The sequence below is a fragment of the Engraulis encrasicolus genome, chromosome 3 (assembly GCF_034702125.1).
Source record: "Engraulis encrasicolus isolate BLACKSEA-1 chromosome 3, IST_EnEncr_1.0, whole genome shotgun sequence".
Taxonomy (NCBI): domain Eukaryota; kingdom Metazoa; phylum Chordata; class Actinopteri; order Clupeiformes; family Engraulidae; genus Engraulis; species Engraulis encrasicolus.
The window spans coordinates 27,624,550-27,645,687 of NC_085859.1; the positions used below are offsets into that span (position 1 = coordinate 27,624,550).

At 48.5% G+C, this 21,138-nt stretch overlaps 1 protein-coding gene across 1 annotated transcript in view; it reads right to left on the reverse strand.

Moving 5' to 3' along the window:
• Positions 1–548: 548 nt before the first annotated feature.
• Positions 549–21,138, reverse strand: part of setbp1 (SET binding protein 1) — an 80,005-nt gene continuing 59,415 nt past the window's right edge. The window contains exons 3-4 of the mRNA XM_063195120.1: positions 8,134–11,608; positions 549–1,986 (exon numbers count right to left, since the gene is read on the reverse strand). Of these exons, the coding sequence (XP_063051190.1) occupies positions 1,337–1,986; positions 8,134–11,608 (4,125 nt within the window). The 3' untranslated portion in view covers positions 549–1,336. The remainder of the gene's footprint in view (positions 1,987–8,133; positions 11,609–21,138) is intronic.

The window sequence follows — 21,138 nt, forward strand, 5'->3', positions numbered from 1 at the left end:
CATACAGAAACCAACAGGATTGTAAGAAACTTTGGTTTCATGGACGTTTTTTTTAAAACAAAAAAAGTCATTTTTTGTCATTCCAAAAAACCTGTACAACCATCTAGTAACCATGTTAAAAACAGGCACATTCTGACAGTCTGACCTTTGACATTTGAACACAAACATTCTCTATCAACACTATTTCCCACTTAGAAAGTTATTCTATTCATAAATGTTTTTGTTGTTTTATTGCATACTATTTATTGTTCTAAAAGTTTTAGCCACAATGGTGAAAAATACAGAAGAAAACGCATCATGTCCTGTATGACTGGATGAAGTGCTAAATATTTTATATATACCTGTAAGCAGTCACATCAATACTGTTCCATGTTCACAAGTTGAATTGTCCGTGATTCCTTCACCCAGTCATGCTCTGTAAGCGATATGGGTAACACAGACATCTTTTTCAGTTGTTGAAAATCAATAATGATTTTCATAGAGACAATAATGACTACAACCAGTTTGACTAAAGTACATCATGTTGTTACATCTTGAAATGAGATCTCTTTTTTTGAGGACGGATTTCTCTTATGTTGTCTTGCTTCATTTTGTTTTATGTACAACTGTAGGTCAGCACTCACTGGAATGAAAGAAAAAAAGTTCAAAGTAGCTCCATTCCAAAGTACGGCCATTTGTTTTTAGTCCAGGCCAGGGAGATCCCCGAACAGCGTAAGCTTACGTTGAGGAGGAGGAGTCATAGAAAGAAGGGTAGGGGAGTTGCAGTTGGACAATCTACACTAACTGAACTGAAACCACTGTGCTTTACGTCGGATAGAATACAAAACAATGGAGTTGGTGGGGGTGGGAAAGTGGGGAAGGTAGGGACCTACGCAGCACTGGTAAAAAAAAGCTATTATCTACACTAGCTGGTTTATGGCAAGAACCACAGATATAAAACCTTTTAAAGTTTTATTACTGCAGTTTGAAGTGGGGCTTTGGAGGGTAGTGCGTGGTTGAGCAGGGCCTGGTCTCCAGGAGACAAAGGGAATACATGGCTGAGTCCACCCAAGTCCGACTACTTCTCGGTATGAAATAATAATAATAATAATAATAATAATAATAATAATAATAATAATAATAATAATAAAAACCCACATTTGACCGTATTCTTTCATTGGATTCTGCCGAGAAGAATGCCCACATGTTTATGAAGTAAACATATATAAAAAAACACAAAAAGACAAAAAAGCAAACAAAACACAACCCAAAAAAGTGCAAAACTGACTCCCAAAAACAAAATCCCATAAGTGCCCAGCCACTCAGTCCTGACAAGTGTCCACTCTGTGACGGTCTGTTAAGGGAAAGCTGGGAGTGCGTCTTCCTTTCGACCACCAGTTCGGTTCCTCCGTGGCCTGTCAGGGGCAAAGAACTCCTCCGAGGCCCGCTGCCACTGCTTGCTCGCCAGCCCTGTGGGGTGTCCACCTCCTCCTATCCCCACCCCTACTACTGCCCCCTGGAAGTGGTGGCCCTTGTTGGGCTGCAGCCGTGCCTTGTGTACCACAGACTCGATGGCATCCATGATGGAGTCATGGTTGGAGAACTCCAGGGGCTCTGGCACCAGGCTACTGCCCGGCATCGAGCCCCTCTTCCCAGGCAAATCCACACATTTCTCCAGCACGGGCATCTGGGCCCCCTGCTCCTCCTCCTCCTCTTCCTCCTCCTCATCATCGTCGTCTTCTTCCTCATCATCATCATCGTCGTCGTCGTCATCTTCCTCCTCCTGGCTTAGAGGTTGCTTCCTGGGTCGCCCGCGCCGGCGCTTGACAAAGTTGTTGCCGGTCTTGGCCTGCCGCTGCAGCCTCTTGACCCGCAGGATCTTGTTGACGTGGTCCAGGTTCTTCTTGGTGTTGAGGATCTTGGAGAAGGCGCGCATCTTGCGCACTTTGCACTGGATCTCCTCGATCTCCTTGCGCTTGTACCGCCTCTTCACCGAAGAACCGGGATCTGCAGAGAGACAACGACACAAAAAAGAACAGGGAGCTGTAAGCTTAACGCGTTAACAAAATGCACAATAACAACCCAGTGCACAATAACAACCAAATCCAACAACAACGATCCAAACCCACGTTGCAGCAGTAGGGCTGTAATGATATTGTATCATGATAGCCTACTGTATCGTGGAGCAAGAAGGCAGTATGCTCTTTCAAAGTTCTGTTACCCTTCAGTCCAGAAAACCGAAGCAAAAAGCAAATTAATTAATTTAAAAGATACATTTAAAAAATTGTTGGGTGTATCAAACCGTAGGACAAAAATCGTGATTCGAACCGAATCGTAATTTTAGTGTATCGTTACAGCCCTTCGTAGCAGACAAAATATTTCTCTCGGTTATTTTGACCAAACAATCTCTACTGTTGGCATGGATTTAAAGATATTGCCACTTTATTTACAGTATGCAGTTTATTATGAAAATAGATTCTGATCTAATATAATTGCAAATATATCTGCACACCCTTGTGCATCACATGGAGCTGCAATGTTATCCAAAATAAAACACATTGGGGGCACGAGTTAAAATATTTTACCATGGTTATGCAATTAACTGATTTTATTATGAAACACAGCCTCTGAGTTCATATTTCAAATATTGTTGAAGTCCCTACTCCCTAGTACATTGAGCAAATAGTGCTGGTGTTGTCAGTAGTAATGGGAAAGTTTCCAAGGTAGTAGGGAAAAGTTAAGTATGAGAAGCAAAACAAGTGAACTCTAGGCCTGTATGGTTTCTAGTGTGAAATATTTCAGAATCGATCAGTACAAGGTAAGGTGTAAATGACCAGAGAGAACGCAGTAAATAAAACATGGAGATCTCAGCTCGAAGGATCTGTGGTCTGAATAGCGGATGTTTACATCCTCTGGCGTAGTGGAGGGAAACTAGCATGCACAGGCTGCCTTCGACTTCCCAAAAGCCTGGGAAATTGCAGTAGCTTCTCTACCTCAAACAAAGCTGCACACAAAGAATTCAATTAGCTACAGGCTATGGCCCTACCGCCATTAGGCTTTCCTACAGGGGGATGCCATTAAGTTAAAAACACCCTAAACCATGTGAGTTAGTGAGATTGTAGGGACGAGCATTACACGGCTACCTAAGGAAAGCTAGCACCAGACGTCAAGATGGGTGTAGTAGATTAGCGGCATTTTCATACATGCGTGTGTATGTGTTCACACACACACACACACTGTCAACACACAACGTTTCTTATGTGCACAGGAACTCACACACACACTCTCTCTCTTTCTCTGTCTCACACACGTACTCACTCTCTCTCTCTCTCTCTCTCTCTCTCTCTCTCTCTCTCTCTCTCTCTCTCTCTCTCTCTCTCACTCACACACAAACGCACACACACAGTATCTCTCACTCACTCACTCTCTCTCTCTCTCTGTCTCTCACACACAGACACACAGACAAATAGACACACACACAGACACACACACACACACAGACACACAGACACACAGACAAATAGACACACACACAGACACACTTATACAGTATACTACACACGCCATTAGGGTAGCAGGAGGCATCCCTCCCCTCCTCTGATTCCTCCCCTCTGCAAACAACACTGCAGTAAGTCCCTGCGCAGCTCCTCTCCGCTCTGCTCTGCTCTGCTCCGCTCCCTCTACATCTTGAATAGATGTGCCTATAAAGACTCGGCAGTAAACTATGAAGCCTGAGATACATCGGTGATTAATTTACTGCTCTGCTCTACTCTGCTCTCCTCCCCTCATCTCCTCCTCTCCTCTCCTCTCCTCTCCTCCGCTCCTCCACTTTGCGTCTGTGCCTTGGACGGCGGCCCAGACCAGAGGAAATGTTGGGTTTCTGGCAGTCTCGTTTGAAATGGGTTCAGACAGCCTAAAGCTGCCCAAAATGTGTGTTCCACTTTTTTCTTCTTGTTTTTTTTTTCATTTTATTTTTTTGCCATCTCTCTCTCTCTCTCTCTCTCTCCTGCACCTCTTTTCCTGTCTCTTTCATTCTGTACCTCACCTCTCTCCCTCTCTCTCCCTCTCGCACCTTGCCTCTCTCTATCTTCCTCTGTCTCCCTCACTCTCTGCATCCTGCACTTAGCCTCTCTCTCTCTCTCTCTCTCTCTCTCTCTCTCTCTCTCTCTCTCTCTCTCTCTCTCTCTCTCTCTCTCCCCCCCCTCTCTCTCTTTCTCCCTCTCTCTCTCTCTCTCTCCCCCTCTCTTTCTCTCTGATTGGTGCTCCATCTGGTAAGGTTTCCCAGAAAACAAACAGAAAACAGAATTGTTGAGGATTTCATAGGCCACAGTGGGAGGACGAAAAGAAAAAGAAAAAAAGGAAAATATGAGGGCTGCAGACGCACAACTGACTATACGGGATGTAGATTTTTTTCAAGCTGTACATTCTCAAACATCAATTTCCCCATCTGAACCCCCCCGTCCAGTTTGGACAATGTTCAGGAAAATATTACAGGAACCTTCTAGACTGTTTGGAAGATATCCCATCAGGAGAGGGACTGGATCCTAAACCTACTTTGGGGACGCAAGGCACACCTGCAAGCACATCCCGAAGCCAGAGTGCGTGCAAGCTACACACGCTGTATGATTCAGAGAAAAATACACATCTTCTGACTTCAGATCGCTGAGATAGCGTCATAAATATCAAAATCCCCCGCAAAGTGGTTACATCAGAGGTCAATGAAGAGTGTTGTAAATCTGCACATAAAAAGATGTCTCCTGATTCAGACATCTTTTTAATGATGAAGTTTCAAATGTAGTAAAAAAGTATGTAGTGAGATGATGGTGCTAAAAAGCTGAATAAAGCCCAAGTGCACATGTAGCTGATCAGAAACAATGGGCCTGAACCATTAGTTTGACAAGCGAGGGGGAAAAAATCACTTCAGACACTGACAGCGGAGAGGGAAAGCTCAGTAATGGAGTTCTAGAAATCACTGGAAACTTCCCACTTAGGCGTTTTATACCCCCTGCAATGACATTTCCGCTGAGTGGAAAGGCACTATGGGCGATGCGCAACCTCATTTGGTTTTAATCAGGCGATATGTCCGCCTGTTTAAATAAAGCTTTTCTTGTTCCTTTTGACCCATTAATCACCAAGGGCTGACGCGGAGGAGACTTCTCAAGTGCCAACAAATCATTGGAAAGAGACATTCATTTTCAAAGGGATGGTCACAACTCATTTATCCCCTGAAATCTCGACCTGCGCACACACACACACACACACACACACACACACACACACACACACACACACACACACACACACACACACACACACACACACACACACACACACACACACACACACACACACACACACACCGCACATGATGTTTTCATTAGTAGGGCACCAATTTATGGACTTGCCTCCGCGCTGTCCGCAGGTCCAACCCTCCCCTCCCCACCCCACACCCCCCCCCCGCCATCCCACCCCCTTAACGCGAGGAGGCCTACTTCCTGTTGTCATGGCAACTGAATTCCACAGTTCAGAGGTAAGTAAAAAAAGTAGTCTCCCCCCAAAATATTTCAGAGATCGTCGCAGATTTTTTTTTTACAGTGCTGTGCTGTGCTGGCTTTCCTTGCAAAAAAGGGTTGTGGCCACTCATTATGTGAGCAGATGCCTCCTGACGTCCAAAACAAAGTGTTTCCTACAGTGTGCCAGCTATGTGAAAAACACAGTTCTAACGGTGTGATGACGACAGTGGCAAATGTCAAAGAGCTGAGAGGCTACAGCGTTAGCACTACTAGACCACTACTTCATTAAAAAAGGGAACAAATACAATATCCTCAGTGTGTGAATGTGTGTGTACTAGTAATTACGCTGCATATATATACCAAGCTGCTCCCATACAGTACATCAACACACACACACAACACAACGCGCCGCTTTATACCCACACAGAGACAGGGCAGCAGCAGCAACAGCAGACTCAGAGCAGGTGAAATTGCCTCGGAGCAGTCTTAACACAGTTGACCCAACAACCTACAAGAGAAGGCTCCTGGAAATAACAAGCTCATTATTTTCACAGCTCTCTTTTCCCATCCAACAGAGTCTTGATTCCCTCCGATTTCTTATGGGGGGGGGGGAGAAATCAGCCACGCCGCTTTTTACTGTGACAGCAGCGGTGGCTGCAGCTGCCAAGAGCACTTGACAGTCATGCAGTCATGGATCATCCTCATTTATGAAGCACGAAAAACGTTCGTAACTACATAAATCACGCTGCCGAAACATTGCCCATTGCCCATAAAACAATCTGGTTAGCACGTTGTTTTGCTTTAAAATTAAAGTCCTCGGCACGAGCTTGGCAGTGTAATTATTACCCCAGTGTGATATACATGTAGTAGTAGTAATGATTGTAAGGAGGAACAATACATTAATACTCCATGTGCTCGCGCCTGCTCTTGACAATAATTCATACAAGCTGTCATTCTGACACTGTGCGAGAGTGAGAGACACTGACACTTCTCTGCACAGAGCTATGCATTAAATATAAACTACTTCAATATACAGCCACACTGACATAGGGCCAGTCATAAAAAATGCCTTGGCATTCTGCAAAAAAAAAAAAACCTGCACGTTTTCAAATTTGAAAATCTGTAATAGAACCTCAAAATTAATTCAGAGGTAACGTTTAAAAAAAAAAGTGAAATGTAAATCGGAGCCAGGTCAAGCCTTTGAAGTCCAAACAGTCAGTTATGGAAGGAGGGATGGAGGATTGTAGGGAGGGAGGGAGGGAGGGAGGGAGGAGAGGAGAGCAGTGAGGGGGCAAGCGTTAGGCATAGCGTGAGTCATCCCTCGCCTTCCCTTCCCTTCCCTTCCCTTCCCTTCCCTTCCCTTCCCTACCCCTTCGCTACCCTACCCCTTCGCTCCCTGGGGAGTGGAAATGTAATCTAACTGAGCCCAGGGCTTCCAATTCCCCTCCAGAGAAGTCGACTGGATTCATTAAGAGCCTGGCCCCTGTCCAGCTCTTTTAACACAAGCAGAGTTTTTTTATAGCATGTCTGTAGAAAATAAATCAAAACGTGTGAATAATATATCTCTGAGAAGACCACTGGCAGCAGAAAGAGAAATGGAGGAGGAGAAGGGAGGAGGAGGAGGAGGAGGAGGTGGGTGGGGGTAGAAAGAAAGTTGGTGAATTATAGTTGTCTCCATCCATGCATTACATTTTCCCTCGCCAGATGTACTGACTGCAAATTCGGGAGGTACAAGAAGTGCATTTGTTTCAGACGATTTTGAAAAAGAACCCAGGGCTTCGCATCGACAGGAACAGCTGCCATTTGATTAAACATGCGCGTCTCTCCAAGCTGTAAGGTGAGATTTGTTTCAAATGGAATTCCCATCATTTTACATTTGCACAACAATCTTTTACCAGCCATTAGAGATTAGCACCGGATAAAAAAAAGAACATGCTTCATAAAAGTTTACTTGCCTTTCATGCAAAGAAATTATATTCCTATGTAAGATGATCATGCAATGGGGAAAAGGTACTATGGCAACATGCACTGACAGTCAGAAATAGAAAATCTGCTCATGTCTGTGTAGGAGAGAGAACTATCCATACGCTCAAAGAAAGTCTTCATACCAACTGTCTGAGCAGATTGGAAAACACTGGTACATCAATTAGTGGAAATAATACACCCCCAATTAGTGCATTGTGCATGACATAAGCAGGTAATCATCATAAATCGTTATACAGTAGTAACTCACTACTACATATGGTACATTCTGCGCTACTACATATACACCTACTAATTTGGAGATACCGCAGTCCACCCTTTTAACCACAGCTGCTACTCGGAGTTGCATACCATGAAGAGAGGGGGAGAGAGAGAGAGAGAGAGAGAGAGAGAGAGAGAGAGAGAGAGAGAGAGAGAGAGAGAGAGAGAGAGAGAGAGAAAAGAGAGAGAGAGAGAGGGAGAGAGAGAGAGAGAGAGAGAGAGAGAGAGAGAGAGAGAGAGAGAGTGAGTGTGTGTGTGTGTGTGTGTGTGTGTGTGTGTGTGTGTGTGTGTGTGTGTGTGTGTGTGTGTGTGTGTGTGTGTGTGTGAGAGAGAGAGAGAGAGAGAGAGAGAGAGAGAGAGAATAATATTTATAGCTTGACTGACAGGAGCGCCTTACCTGGTAGTGCAGAACTTGACCCGTGGAACAGCTGTTTGGTCTCCTCTGGCCTCAGACTCTGGAATGACAGCGAGCTTCCCTCTCTGTAGGTCCGGTAACCGGGAAAGCTGTGCCTTTGGTTCCGCAGGCCTGCCGCTGCCGCTGCCGCCAGCGCATCGTCACACGTGCGCTGCTGTGCGAACAGATCCATTGGCCCCTCCTGGCCCGGCCGGGAGAAGGTGAACGGTGGGCGAGCACACATGTTGCGGAAGCTGTCCGTGGTTGTTGTTCCCCCACCGCCTATTCCTCCTCCTCCTCGGACACGCTGCTTGCATTGCTGCGCATCGGACAAGGACAACGTGCTGAGTGGGTCCACCTCGAAAAAGTTCCTGGGCTTTCTGGACAGGGCGTCTGATGTGCTTTGCTGGTTCCTCTGCTTCTCCTTCAGCTTGGCCAGAGAGGAGTCCTTCTCCATCCTCTCGTTGAGAAGGTTGCGAAAGGCGGGGTTGTTGGTGCCGCTGAAAAGTCCTCCGAGGTCCTCCGTCTCTGAGACGGAGTACTGGTCGTCCTTGTGTTTGTGCTTGTGCTTGTGTTTGCGTTTCAGGAGGCAGACACTCGCCAAGCTGTTGTTACTTCCTTTGAGGGTCATGTACGCAGGCTGTGGGTCACCCAGTCCCTTTGAGGGCCCGGTGTGGGGTATGCTTTTCGCTCTGTGCCTGTTTACAGTGGCGAGTTTGGGGTAGGCGCCAGAATGAAATTTCGGGGGAGGGATCTGAGGCCTCATGAAGGGCGACGCTGCCGCCCCCAGTCCATGGGGCAGGTAAAATGGCGGGGGGTACTGGCCATAGTAGCCCATGTTCATCATACTAGTAGCAAGAGGCATGGATGTGTAAGGCATTGCGTACGGTGCATAGTAGTTGCCGCCAGGCATAGGGTAGCCGAACCCTTGAATGAAAGGCATCCGCATCATTGGCTCGTTTGATTTGGCCGGCCTGCCTCGCCGCTTCTTTGATTTCTCCGAATTTCGACGAAGATAGTGCACAGGGTCGTAAGGAAGGTATGGCATAGGGTAATAGTGGTGGTCAAAGTTGACGCGAAAGATGCTGGGATAGGAATTCTCTCGGTAAAAATTGTAGCTTCGGTGGGAGATTCTGAAGACCTGGAACTTGGTGATCAGCTCCTCCAGGCTGGCGAGGAACTGCATGTCATCGCCTCTCTGGAGGCCTTTGCGCTTTCGCCGGTGCTTCTGCTTCTTCATGCTTTCCTGAGCGAGGAATTTCTCGACAGCGGCCGCCGATATGCAGGATTTCGGGAAGTGCCCTCTCATCGCTTTGCCAGAAGGGTCAAGTGCAGCTCCTCCTCCTTCCACAGCCTCGTAGCTGCAGAAGTCGAAGGAGTACCTCCTGCGAGACGCCGGCCCCTTCTCGGTCTGATCCGATGTGCTGTTGTTGTCAGTGCCGATACCGCTGTCGCTGGGGATTGTCTCTTCACTGTGTGACTCGCTGATGGGGGACAGGGTGACCTCTTTGACTGACGCCACCTCCGACAGGTGGGACGGCGAGTTCGCCAGAAGTCTCGGGGGCGAAAGCTTCCAGTTGCCGCTAAGCAATCCTCTGGGGGCCTTCGCGGGCAAAGCACTGATAGGCTGTAAATTTGGCATGGTCTTCAGGTCTTGCTGGTTGGATTCGTGGGTGGAAGGGTACAGCATTCCGCCCCGTCCCGGAGACAGCGGCAGCATGACCCTTGGAGAAGGCATCCCGGTAGCTGTCGATGGATTAGAAGAAGGCACTACGAGGTTCTCGAACTGGCTAGAAACAGACAGGCTTGGGTGCTTGTCCTTGTGCTCATCTCGCTGAGCCTGGAGATCAGCTCTGGGCTTCCTTCCACGTTTCTTGCCGATATAAATGGTCCCTCGCTTACTCACGTTGATTTGTTTGCCAAGACGGGCCTCGATTGTCGATGCCATAGTTGACACGGCACTTGATGCGGGAGCGTTGGGCTTCAGGGCTAGGCTGCCAGCGCAAGACCCTGAAAAGAGCTCATTTAGTATGCTTTGCATCTTAACAAGTTTCATTTTTTTGACTGACTTCTTTTTAAAGACACCAAGGTGATTGGTTTTGTTGAGCTTCAATTGATTTGGGGGGGAGGGGTTGTTTAAGGCCAGTTTTACAAGATCTGACAAGTCGTGGGTTCTCTTTCTCTTGTTTGCACCCAGCGTGTCCTGGGCAATTGGGCTGATTGGGCTTGTAGCCGTTCCTTCATGAATGGTCTCGACGGTAAGTAGTGGTTGTTTCTTGGGTCGACCACGTTTCTTTTTCACTGGGGTGATGACAGTTAAGCTGTCCGTGTTGGTGTACAGGGGACTTGCTGGTGTTATGGGGTAGGCTGAAGGGGGGTCCTCAATAGAGAGAACTGGACAGCTTTCTTTATGAGGATTTGGGCTGTTCAAATATGACCACCTGTCCTTAATTTTGGACTGCCGTCTTTCGGTTGGCTTGCTCGGGTCATGTACCGTTCTGGGTCGACCGACTGGGTTTCTTCTCTGCCTGTTCGTGCTGCTGTCTACCTTACACACATTCACTGAGGCTGAGTCTGCCTCTGTTCTAACGGGACTCCTCTCTGCTGTTTTTTCTTTCATCAACTCCCTTGATTCCTGGCCGCCTTGTTCAGCTTTGCTGCTGTTCCAGTCGGGAACCTGTGACATCATCGGTGCATCGTTCAAGGAAGTCCCGCCCTCGTGCACTTTGCGATTCTTCCTCTTCCTGTGTCTCGATTCGTCCATCGGCTGTGGCGAAGGATACCTCTTGGTCTCGTGGGGATCCTCCATCCTCTTATTGCCACTGTCCACCTCTACACTCTGAGCCTCCGCTTTCTCCAGTCCACACATGTGCCTCTCTTTAGCACTCTCTTGACCTCCGAAGTCCATTCCTTTCTCAGCCTTCTTGGACCACAGCGTGTCGGCGTTGTTGTGGCACCCGCCACCGAGGGTTCTGATTGGGTCCCTCCTGCCGTACTTCCTCTTGATGTTACCAAACACCTGCTCTGTGACACCTTGCAGTCCTCTGTCTTTGCTCAGCGGAGAATGCATCAGAATGTTTGAATCTGGAGACGCGGCTATCGCTACGCTGTCCGAAGATGAGATCTGTGGGTCGGCAAACTGGAAAGGCATTGCCGTGCCGCCGCAGTAAGCCAGAGGCGAGCCCTCCATCCCCTTCTTGGCTTGAAGCTTGCTCGACAGAGTGGCGTTGGACTCGGACTGAGAACTCTTGCTGTTGTTACCACATGGGAAGTCTGTTTTTGTCTGCAAATCTGTTGCGTGTCCACGGGACAGTGGCTCTGGCGCTGGTGGTTTCGTCCAGTCCACTTGATGGTGGTCGCTGTTCTTCCGCTCATGCTTTGGTTTCATGGGTGCTCCGTGGACGTTGAGCATCTCGCGTCTCTCATCTCTCGTCTCTTTGTCACTCTGGTCAGCATGTCTGAACACCCTCTCGTATGTCTGCAAAAGAGAAGAGACGAAAACACACGGTTAGTTTAACAATAAGTGCAAGAACAACGACAAGAACAACAAGAGCAACCTCTGCTTTGCAAGTCAGAAAGTGAACCCTAACACTGCCCTAGAGCATTAATGCTAAGTTTCCTGTGAACAAATTGAAATCCCTCACATCCATCCATCCATCAAAGGTTACAAAACCCGAGTTGCCGTAACCCTTATGAAGATGTATGATTCTAAAGTGAACCGCACAGCAGCCGGGGTCACGGACGAATCAATATTGCTCACGGATTCTGCTTGCATTAAACAGCATATATACATTCCTCAGCTACCATGCCGGTTCGCCTGCACTCCACCCCCCCCCGGCCCCTCCTCTCTTCATCACTGATCAGCGGAGGCGAATCCATTAAGCTATACCCTTTGCAGGGAAGCAGCAGCGGGCTGGATGCGTTATCTGCAGCGCGCAGCCTGTGTGGTCACACTTGGTTATTAAGAGAGGGTGGGGGGGATCTAACTATGTACACATCCTCACTCCCTGGCAGAAGCACAAGCAAAAGCATCCAGGGCGGAGGAGATAACAGCCATACTCTGCAAACCTTGTTCGCGGGCGTAATTAATATTTAAATGTTTGTTTTACCAGTTTAGCTTCCTGAATGTTTACACTTTGAAAAAATAAAAGCAATACATAGTCATATGGATGAACAGGGGGAGGATGGAGGGACATATCGTAGAGAGAGGGACTTTATGAGTGGCAATGACATTTTTAAAAAAGGAGGATGGTGGATAGGGGGGTAGGGAAGATGGAGGAGCCGTCGGACAAGCTAATCCTGTCTGATATCGTTCGATCAGAGACTTTTAATTGAAAAGAAACGCAGCTGTGGGAGAGAGAGAGAGAGAGAGAGAGAGAGAGAGAGAGAGAGAGAGAGAGAGAGAGAGAGAGAGAGAGAGAGGATGAGAGAGAGAGAAAGACAGAGAGAGAGTGAGAGTGAGTGAGAGAGAGAGAGAGAGAGAGGGACAGAGACAGAGAGAGAGAGAGAGAGAGAGAGAGAGAGAGAGAGAGAGAGAGAGAGAGAGAGAGAGAGAGAGAGAGAGAGAGAGAGAGATGCATCTGGAGAGATAACCCCCCCCTCCTTCCCCAGGCATGGCCATGGCTGGCCTTTGTGTTTTACCCCTTCTGTGAGAAAGTGCATCACCTTTCGTCTGCCTAATCCTGTAATCCCCTGTGGAATTCTCAGTCTTCCTCAGAGGCTCAGAGGATACTGTCTCAAACACAGCCAGCCAGCCAAGTCTCTCTCTTTCTGGCCACTCTTTAATTTGGCTAACTGGCATTACACTGCTGCTCCCAGTTCTGTCTGTCTGTCTGCCTGTCTCCACAACAATGACTGTGGCTTGGCGATTGCATAACCAGAGTGCTCAGCTCGGTGGAGTGAGCAGTACGTCAGCGTCTGATTATACTCGCACAACAACAACGCTGATTAGTTTGATAGATGAATTCACTGCCCTGCCTGCGAGTAAGAGAAAAAAAATAAAAAAAAAATAAAGTGCTTCGTTTGGATTTCGCACGGACTCGCCAAAGAACACAACGCTGTGAAATCTGTGAAAAATCAAGTGTGTAAGTTGCCATGTAAACATTACCCCGTACTTTTAAATCAGACGCTGGAGAAACCACAATGGTGATGCAGTAGACAGACAGCCTACAGCTGTGAGCGACATCAACCCCCCTCACCCCCTACGCCCCCTCCACCCCTCTACGCCCCACCACACTTCACTATTTGGAGACATAAATAGTACACGTTTTGGCTCGCGCACGGCTACTGTGAATGAAACGAACGGGTGAGGTCTCGTCTCTCCATCCTCAAACACTAAATATTATGTTGCTGTGGTGCAGTCACTAAGCAGCCTAATAAAATAAAATACAATATAATAAAATACAATAAAATTAAATTAAATGTAAAAAAAAAATCGCTCTGCAAGCAGCAGTCATATATAAATGAGAGTTGTCTGCCTGTCCCTTAATGAGTCTCTGCTTATCTGCTGGGAACAGAGTCCCTGTTTTTGGCAGCCGCTACTCGCTACTACTGGGCTGCTGGATCAACGGACCACCAAATCCTGGTGGCTGGTGTGGGGCTTCGAAATCTTCTCCAATCCCCGAGTCAGCGGACGTAAGGGGGCGCGCAACAGCGTCACTTGTCCCGGGCCCAGGGAGAGGGGGTGTCCCAGAATTGGGTCCTCATTACAATGTAATGTTTTGTGTTTGGGGGGCCCTTGTGGACGACTTTGTCCTGGCCTGGGCCCGGTTGGCCAAAGCTGTCAGCGGCCCCCGTATGGGCGCATAGCATTTCTTGGCCTCGGCGTTGCACTGCGCAGATAAACGGGCAGTGGAGGATGGAACCAACCACAGGCAGAGCCACTCAGATGATAATAAGCCTGGTTTTGGCATGCGGCACAGCCTCCCTCCCTGTTTCCAATTCCCTGTTTTTCGCCCCCCCTCTCTCTTCTCTTTTCTTTTTTTTTTCATTGGATGTAGTGGAGGGGTGTAGGGGGGTTGGGTGAAAGAGGGGTGAGGATGAGGGGTGGGGGTAGGGACAGTTGGAGTGAGAGAGGGGATGGAGATGGAGATGGGGATGGGGGAGATGGGGATGGGGATGGCTAGAAAGGGCTATGTTTGGTTTTATTGTTCTCACAGTTCTCGGAGCCACACTATGTTTTGATGGACTCTTATTTTATGTGGTGGAAGCCCCATGGAGGGAGCTCACTTGCCTGTCTGTCTGTCTGTCCCCCCGGCTTGCATCAAGCCAAAACAACCCCCCCACATCACTCCTCTCCTCCTCTTCGCCAGTACCTGATGCCTGCCAGATCACACACTGGCCCTTCAGTGTGTGCGTGTGCGCGCGTCTGTGTGTAGTGTGCATGTGTGTGTGTGTGTGTGTGCGCGCATGCGTGTCTGCGTGTCTGCGTGTAGTGTGTAGTGTGCATGTGTGTGTGTGTGTGCGTCTGTGTGTAGTGTGCGTGTGTGTGTGTGTGTGCATGCGTGTGTGCATGCGTGCACGTCTGCGTGTAGTGTACGTGTGTCTGGGGCTTGTTTTGAGGAGACGCTGTCGCCGACGTCGACTGCAATCTGACGTCGACTTTTGCGGTTGAGTCATGTCTCATGATATGTGATGGCTCTGCAAACAGCCCTGTCATGCACGCCGTTCCCCTCTCCTACAGTACAGTGCGGCACGCCTCATAGTCATACCACCGCTAGCAGTACCAGCCGGTGAGGCGGTGGTGGTGTGGTGTGGTGTGGAGCAACGTGTTTTGCGTTAGATAGAAATCTGTCCTTGGCTTGGCATGACATCTTAGCTGCTTGGAGACATGCTTTTTTCATTTGCGTCAGTGCTTAGTAGGCCCAGTCCCACACCCTCTTACAGCCCCCCCCCCCCCCCCCCAGCTTATAGGCACCAAAGGGTGATGCCTTACTGAAAGCAACCATCATCTTCAGGGCCGCTGACAGCTTCGGCGGGGCCGAGGACACAGTCATGTGAAAGGGTTCCAGACTCACCCAATATACGTGTACTTTGTAATGAGGACCCAATTCTGGGCCCCATCGCTGACTGACCTGTTTTGTCCCCACGCCCTGTGGGCTTCTCTGATCCTCATAACCATATCCCCATTTTGCTAAGCATAAGCATGGGACTTTTTTTTGCTATTAAAATCAAAAGTACTATACATGACTATACACAGAACCATAAACCCCCCAAACGCCCCTCCAACCGTCATCACAACCATACCAAACTTGGTCAAAGGCATGGGATTGTTTTTTGCTATCAAAAGCAAAAGTACAGGACTGTATTCAGAGCCATGCACCCCCAAAATACCCCTCACCTCCCCTCATCCTCACCACAACCATATCCCACTTGCTAAGCACAGGATTTGTTTGCTATCAAAAGCAAAAATACACGACTAATAGGGTTGTCAACTGTCTGTGAAAAAAATATGAGACAGTTTAGTGTCACGGGGTGGTCTAGGGTCTAGGGTCTAGGGTCTAGGGTCCCTCCCCCAACAGAAAGTTTTGTATTTCTTTGATGCTATGTTTTGCATTTTAACCAAATTGTGTCCCGTATCAGCTCCATACGTACATTTTATTTGTAAACATGCAACAGGACAATTCCATATTTCAAGGGACGGTTGGCAACCCTAATGACTACATACACCCCTCCAACCCCCACCTCTCATCAGCCATCATCATAACCATTATCGCAATTGCTGAGTATAAGCAAGGGGTTTTCATGCTATCAACAGCAAAAGTACATGACTACATACAGAGTCACCCCCCCAAAACAAACACCCCTTCAGCCCCAACCCTAATACCCATCCTCAAAACAAAGCTCTTTAATGCGTGATAATGGCTATTGTTTCATTCGTAATGGATCAGACAAAACACAAAAATCCATTAAGCCTTGTCTGGTCTCTACACTGGGTCACTAATATTTGGGGGGGGGTCTGGTCCATGTGAGAGGGCTCGTGTGTGCCCATGGATAAGCGTTGCTGCATAACCTCTGTGCTAATTGGTCAAATTACAGCGTGTTTCGGCCATGGCCAATGGTCACGCAGCGAGTCTCTAGTAACAGTCTGGGGTGCATTTCTGGAAACCGTAGTTGCGAACTATGCTAGCTACTGTGTTGGTTGCAATGCAATTTCCCATTGGCAACTACCGAAGTTGCTAACTGCTAACAACTACGCTTTCCAGAAATGCACCCCTGAGTTGCTCTTTTTTTTGGAGGACACCTCGGCCCGGCTTTGTTAGACAACTCCCAGTGTCCTGTTGGCGCTAGCGGGCTACGTAAGGCGATACTCTGGCAAAGACGACGCTACTGCTGCTGCTGCTGCTGCTGCTGCTGTGCTGGATAGGGTGTCATCTACACGAAATGGATACACTGTGTCTGGTTACATGTGGCACCTCCTCTTTGTTCATGTCAGGAGAGACACACAAAAAATAGGCATCTCGTGAGACCAGGCCACTGCATCCAAGAGAACGTTACTAAAAACTAAGGCGGATAATAATAAATGAAACACAACCAATACTGTGCTAGTGCATTCTTGAGCATACAAGAAGTGAATTGTGAAGAGAATAAAAACCCCATCAGTTGTCAGATACTAGAAATGGCAGCATGCTGCTGTGTAATATAAGACCTGTGCTAGTGTTTGAGTTAAGAGCTTGTTCCTGCTTCTCTCTTAATCCACTCAATCCCTCGACAGCAGTATCTGAAGTATTGCCTCTTCGCTGTCATCTAGATAGACAACGCCGTTCGTATATTCAGTCTCTCACTCAGCCTTGTCAATCCATTTATTCATCTCCTTACATATCCATGTCATGTTTTACACACAGGCAGCAGAAACACAAGGTTTAGGGACGGCTGAGCTCCGCAGCAGAATGCCACACATGCAGAGGCGGAACAATGATCGTACACAGGGGTCCCAGGGCAAAACGCTGATAGGGCCCCCCCCCATACAACCTGCCAAAGTCATAACAGGGACGCCACCACCAATATGGGAGGGCCCTGGGCCTGGGGGCAAATAGCCCTGCTCGCCCCACCTATAGCTCCGTCCCTGTACACATGCATTCGTGCTTCAAGGGCTTGGGATGAGCTTGGAAAAGGGGGATCTGGGAAAGAGGATTGCGGTGCACGGGGCCAAACCAAAACTCCAAAGCAGCTCCATGCTTGAGTGAAATAACGAATGCACATTTTTTCCCCCTCATCTCCCAGAATCTGATTACGGTGGCCCCATTTGTGTTTTATAAACTTCAAGAGACCCCTCTCTCTCTCTTTCTCGTGTTCACTCTTTCCATATGGGTCAAGAAACGCAATCGATTAAGCAGATACATTTAAGAGGATTCTAAGGTTTCCTTGTAAAGATGAGGCCGATATGCCGTGACATGTGTAAGCAGTTACAGCATTGTTTTGGAGGGTGAGCATGCAGGCAGCACAAAAGTCATGCTGTCGTATTCTCAGTATCTCAGAACCTGGGTTCTTCTCTCCAACCATTACAGAATTACAGAAGGAGAGTAGGTAGAACGCCAGCATCAGAGATTCTTTAAGTATATAGAGATATGCCAATGTAATGGGTTGCTATGGGCACTTATGAACATGAACAGGTTCCGATCTGCCTAAAGGGGCGTGTCATAATAGTCCTACATTGACTAGAACAGTCATTAGGTCTGCCTAGGTCTGCCTAAAGGGGGATCCCCCCCCCCTTGCAATAATAGAACCCGAAAACAATGGGCCAATGGAACCTCTCTCTCTCTACTCTCTCTAGTTGATATCCCTCAGAATCAGATGGTGCTGTTGGGGGGTGCAATGTTCAACAGTACAGAAGGGGAAAGAATTGGTCGAGCACTTCAGTTATTTAAAAAGTCTAAAACTATCTGTACTAAGTGGCCTACTACTTAAAAATCACCAACGCATATTGGCCCTGACATCTTTTTTATTGAACATCAAAGAATCAGATTTAAGAAGCAAAGCACTGCAATGCAATGTAATGTAATGTAAAAGCACTGCATTGGTAAAAAAAAAAAAACAGTTGCAGCCAAGACTACTCACAAATTATCACCCAAAATGTGCTGCCTGTGTTAGTAACGTTTATTAGCCAATAATCAAAGCACAAACGAGGTATCACACGGCTAATGGTGACTCCGGCGGCGGCGGCATAACTAATCATCATCGCGCCGCGCATCAAAACAATAAAGATGCCCCTTCAAGCGGCTATCTATCTCTCCTTAATCATCAACCCTGATTGATTCAAGGAGGGTCAACCACAAATAAAGCTTCATTATTCACTGACAGCACCCCCCTGTCTAAACACTTAATTCCGCTTTTAATAGTATTAGCCTCCATAATTGCGGCAATTTGCTTTAAAAATTCCATTCACGCTGCGCCGCGCACGCTCGCTATGCTGTTCGGTTTGCCGTTTCGCACTGATTAATTATGTCGGGTGCCACCGGGCCCTCCAAACTCATCCATCCCTTTTGAACTAAATGATTAACAGACTGTACGCCGCCGCACTGGAAGCCCTGTTCCGTTCCATTCCATTCCGTTCGTTACCAGCTAGTGCTGGCGATGACGAGGCGCTCGGCGGAGTAACCAGAGGGGCTTTTTGAAGCGCCAAGATAATAAGAGGAAGACGCGGCACGGACGTGGGACGGATGCTGTCGGCGGCGTGGCGGTGGGTGAGATGACCGCTCCCTCTTCTTGCTCCACACCTTCTTCATTAATGGTACCGCACCGTTAATGCTTTTTGCCGGGTGGCTGCCTGCCCGTTGCCCAACCAACCCCCCCCCCCCCCCACCACCACCACCATTCATCCCCAAAAACCACCCCCCAAACACTACCACCCAGCACCAAAACACCACCACCACACCACCACCACCAACCCCAAAAACACNGCCCACCCCCAAAAACCAACCCCAACCCCCAAAACATCACACAGCCCCAAAACAACATCGCTCACCCCCAAAACACCACCTACCACCCCCAAACACCACCACCCACCCCCACCACCCCCCACCCCACCACCCCGTCTTTGCAACAGTCGCCTCTTGTCACAGGCTGTGCACAGCACAGGGACTTTTTTTTCTCCTGAAATGCGCCTAACATCTGGATGCTGGCTGTTAAAGACAAAATGGAGGGGTGGCCTGGAGGGAGGATGGAGAGGTGGGGTGGAGTGGGGGCGGGCCGGGCCGGGGTGGGGTGGGATGGGCTGGTGTGCTGCAGTAGAACAGGGCGGTTGTGTGTGATAGAGTGTGTGTGTGTGTGTGTGTGTGTGCGTGTGTGTGTGTGTGTGTGTGTGTGTGTGTGTGTGTGTGTGTGCGTGTGTGTATGTGTGTGCCCCGTGCGTGTGTGAGTGCGTGTCCCTGTCCCTGTCCCTGTCCCTGTGTGTGTGTGTGTGTGTGTGTGTGTGTGTGTGTGTGTGTGTGTGTGAGTGCGTGTCCATGTGTGTGTGTGTGTGTGTGTATGCATGCAGGCGTGTCCGTGTGCGTGCGTGCATGCATGTCCGTGTGTGTGTGTGTGTGTGTGTGTGTGTGTGTGTGTGTGTGTGTGTGTGTGTGTGTGTTGTTTGTGTGTGTCTGGAGAGAGAGGAAAAACTCACATCCTATAAAAAAAAAAAAAGCTTGGGCGGCCACAGTCACACGGCGGGAGCTGCATGAGGAAACGTAAAGGCTCCAGCGAGCTGCTCCAACAATACATCTGGCTGGTGCAAAAAAACAAAATGGAGCGCCCCAATTTGTAGCATGGAGGCTGCAGGAGTACGTGCGCGGATAATAAAACATCTGTGCCTACGCTACGCCCCCTTACCCCCACCCTACCCCCCTTCACTCATACCCCGTCCCACCCCATCCCGAATGAGGAAAACAACAACAACAAAACACTCACACAAACAGGCACACACACACACACACACACACACACGCACACAGGCACACAGGCACACAGGCACACACACACACAGGCACAAACACACACGCACACACGCACAAAGACATACACACACACACAGAAAATAAGCATTCAAAAACAAACACACTCAAAAACACACATACACACACACACACACACACCGGCTTTCCTGTGCCACCCTTTCATGAATTTAGAGTGTAGAGACATTCACAATCACTCATTTAGGGGGAGTGCTGCCCACCCCCGCCCCTCTCTTCCACTCCCAGTCTCCCATCAGCCAAAACGCACACACGCACAAACACATCATGCACATACACACACATACATCACACACACACACACACACACACCTACACACACACACACACACACACACACACACACACAAACACATCATGCACATACACACACATACATCACACACACACACACACACACACCTACACTACACACAAGCGCATGCATGCCCACGCACACGCACACACACGTGCGCGACTGCGCGAACACACGCACTTCCCAACCGCATGCATGCCCACACCCTAAAATGTGTCCCCTCCCTCCTAGCCCTCTTTTCTTATTTACACCAGTTGGCTGTCTGAGGAAAAACACACACACACACGCACGCACGCACACACACGCACATGCACACACACACACACACGCACGCACGCACGCACACACACGCACATGCACACACTCTCACACGTACACACACACACGCCCGCACGCAGGCACACACACGTACACGCACACAAACGCAGAAAGATACACACATGCCATTATTATGTGTTTTTGTGCGACGGTGGCAATTTGCGAGCTCCATACCTGGCGATGCGCTGAGGTTTGATGCAGAGAGGTGCCAGCCTGGCATCGCCATAGTCTCAAACGTCACAGACACACAGACACACAGACACACAGACACACAGACACACACACACACACACACACAAAACATGCACACACACACACACACACACACACACACAAAACATGCGCCCACACACACACACACACACACACACACACACACACACACACACACACACACACACACACACACACACACACACGTGCACATATGCACACACACACACAAAG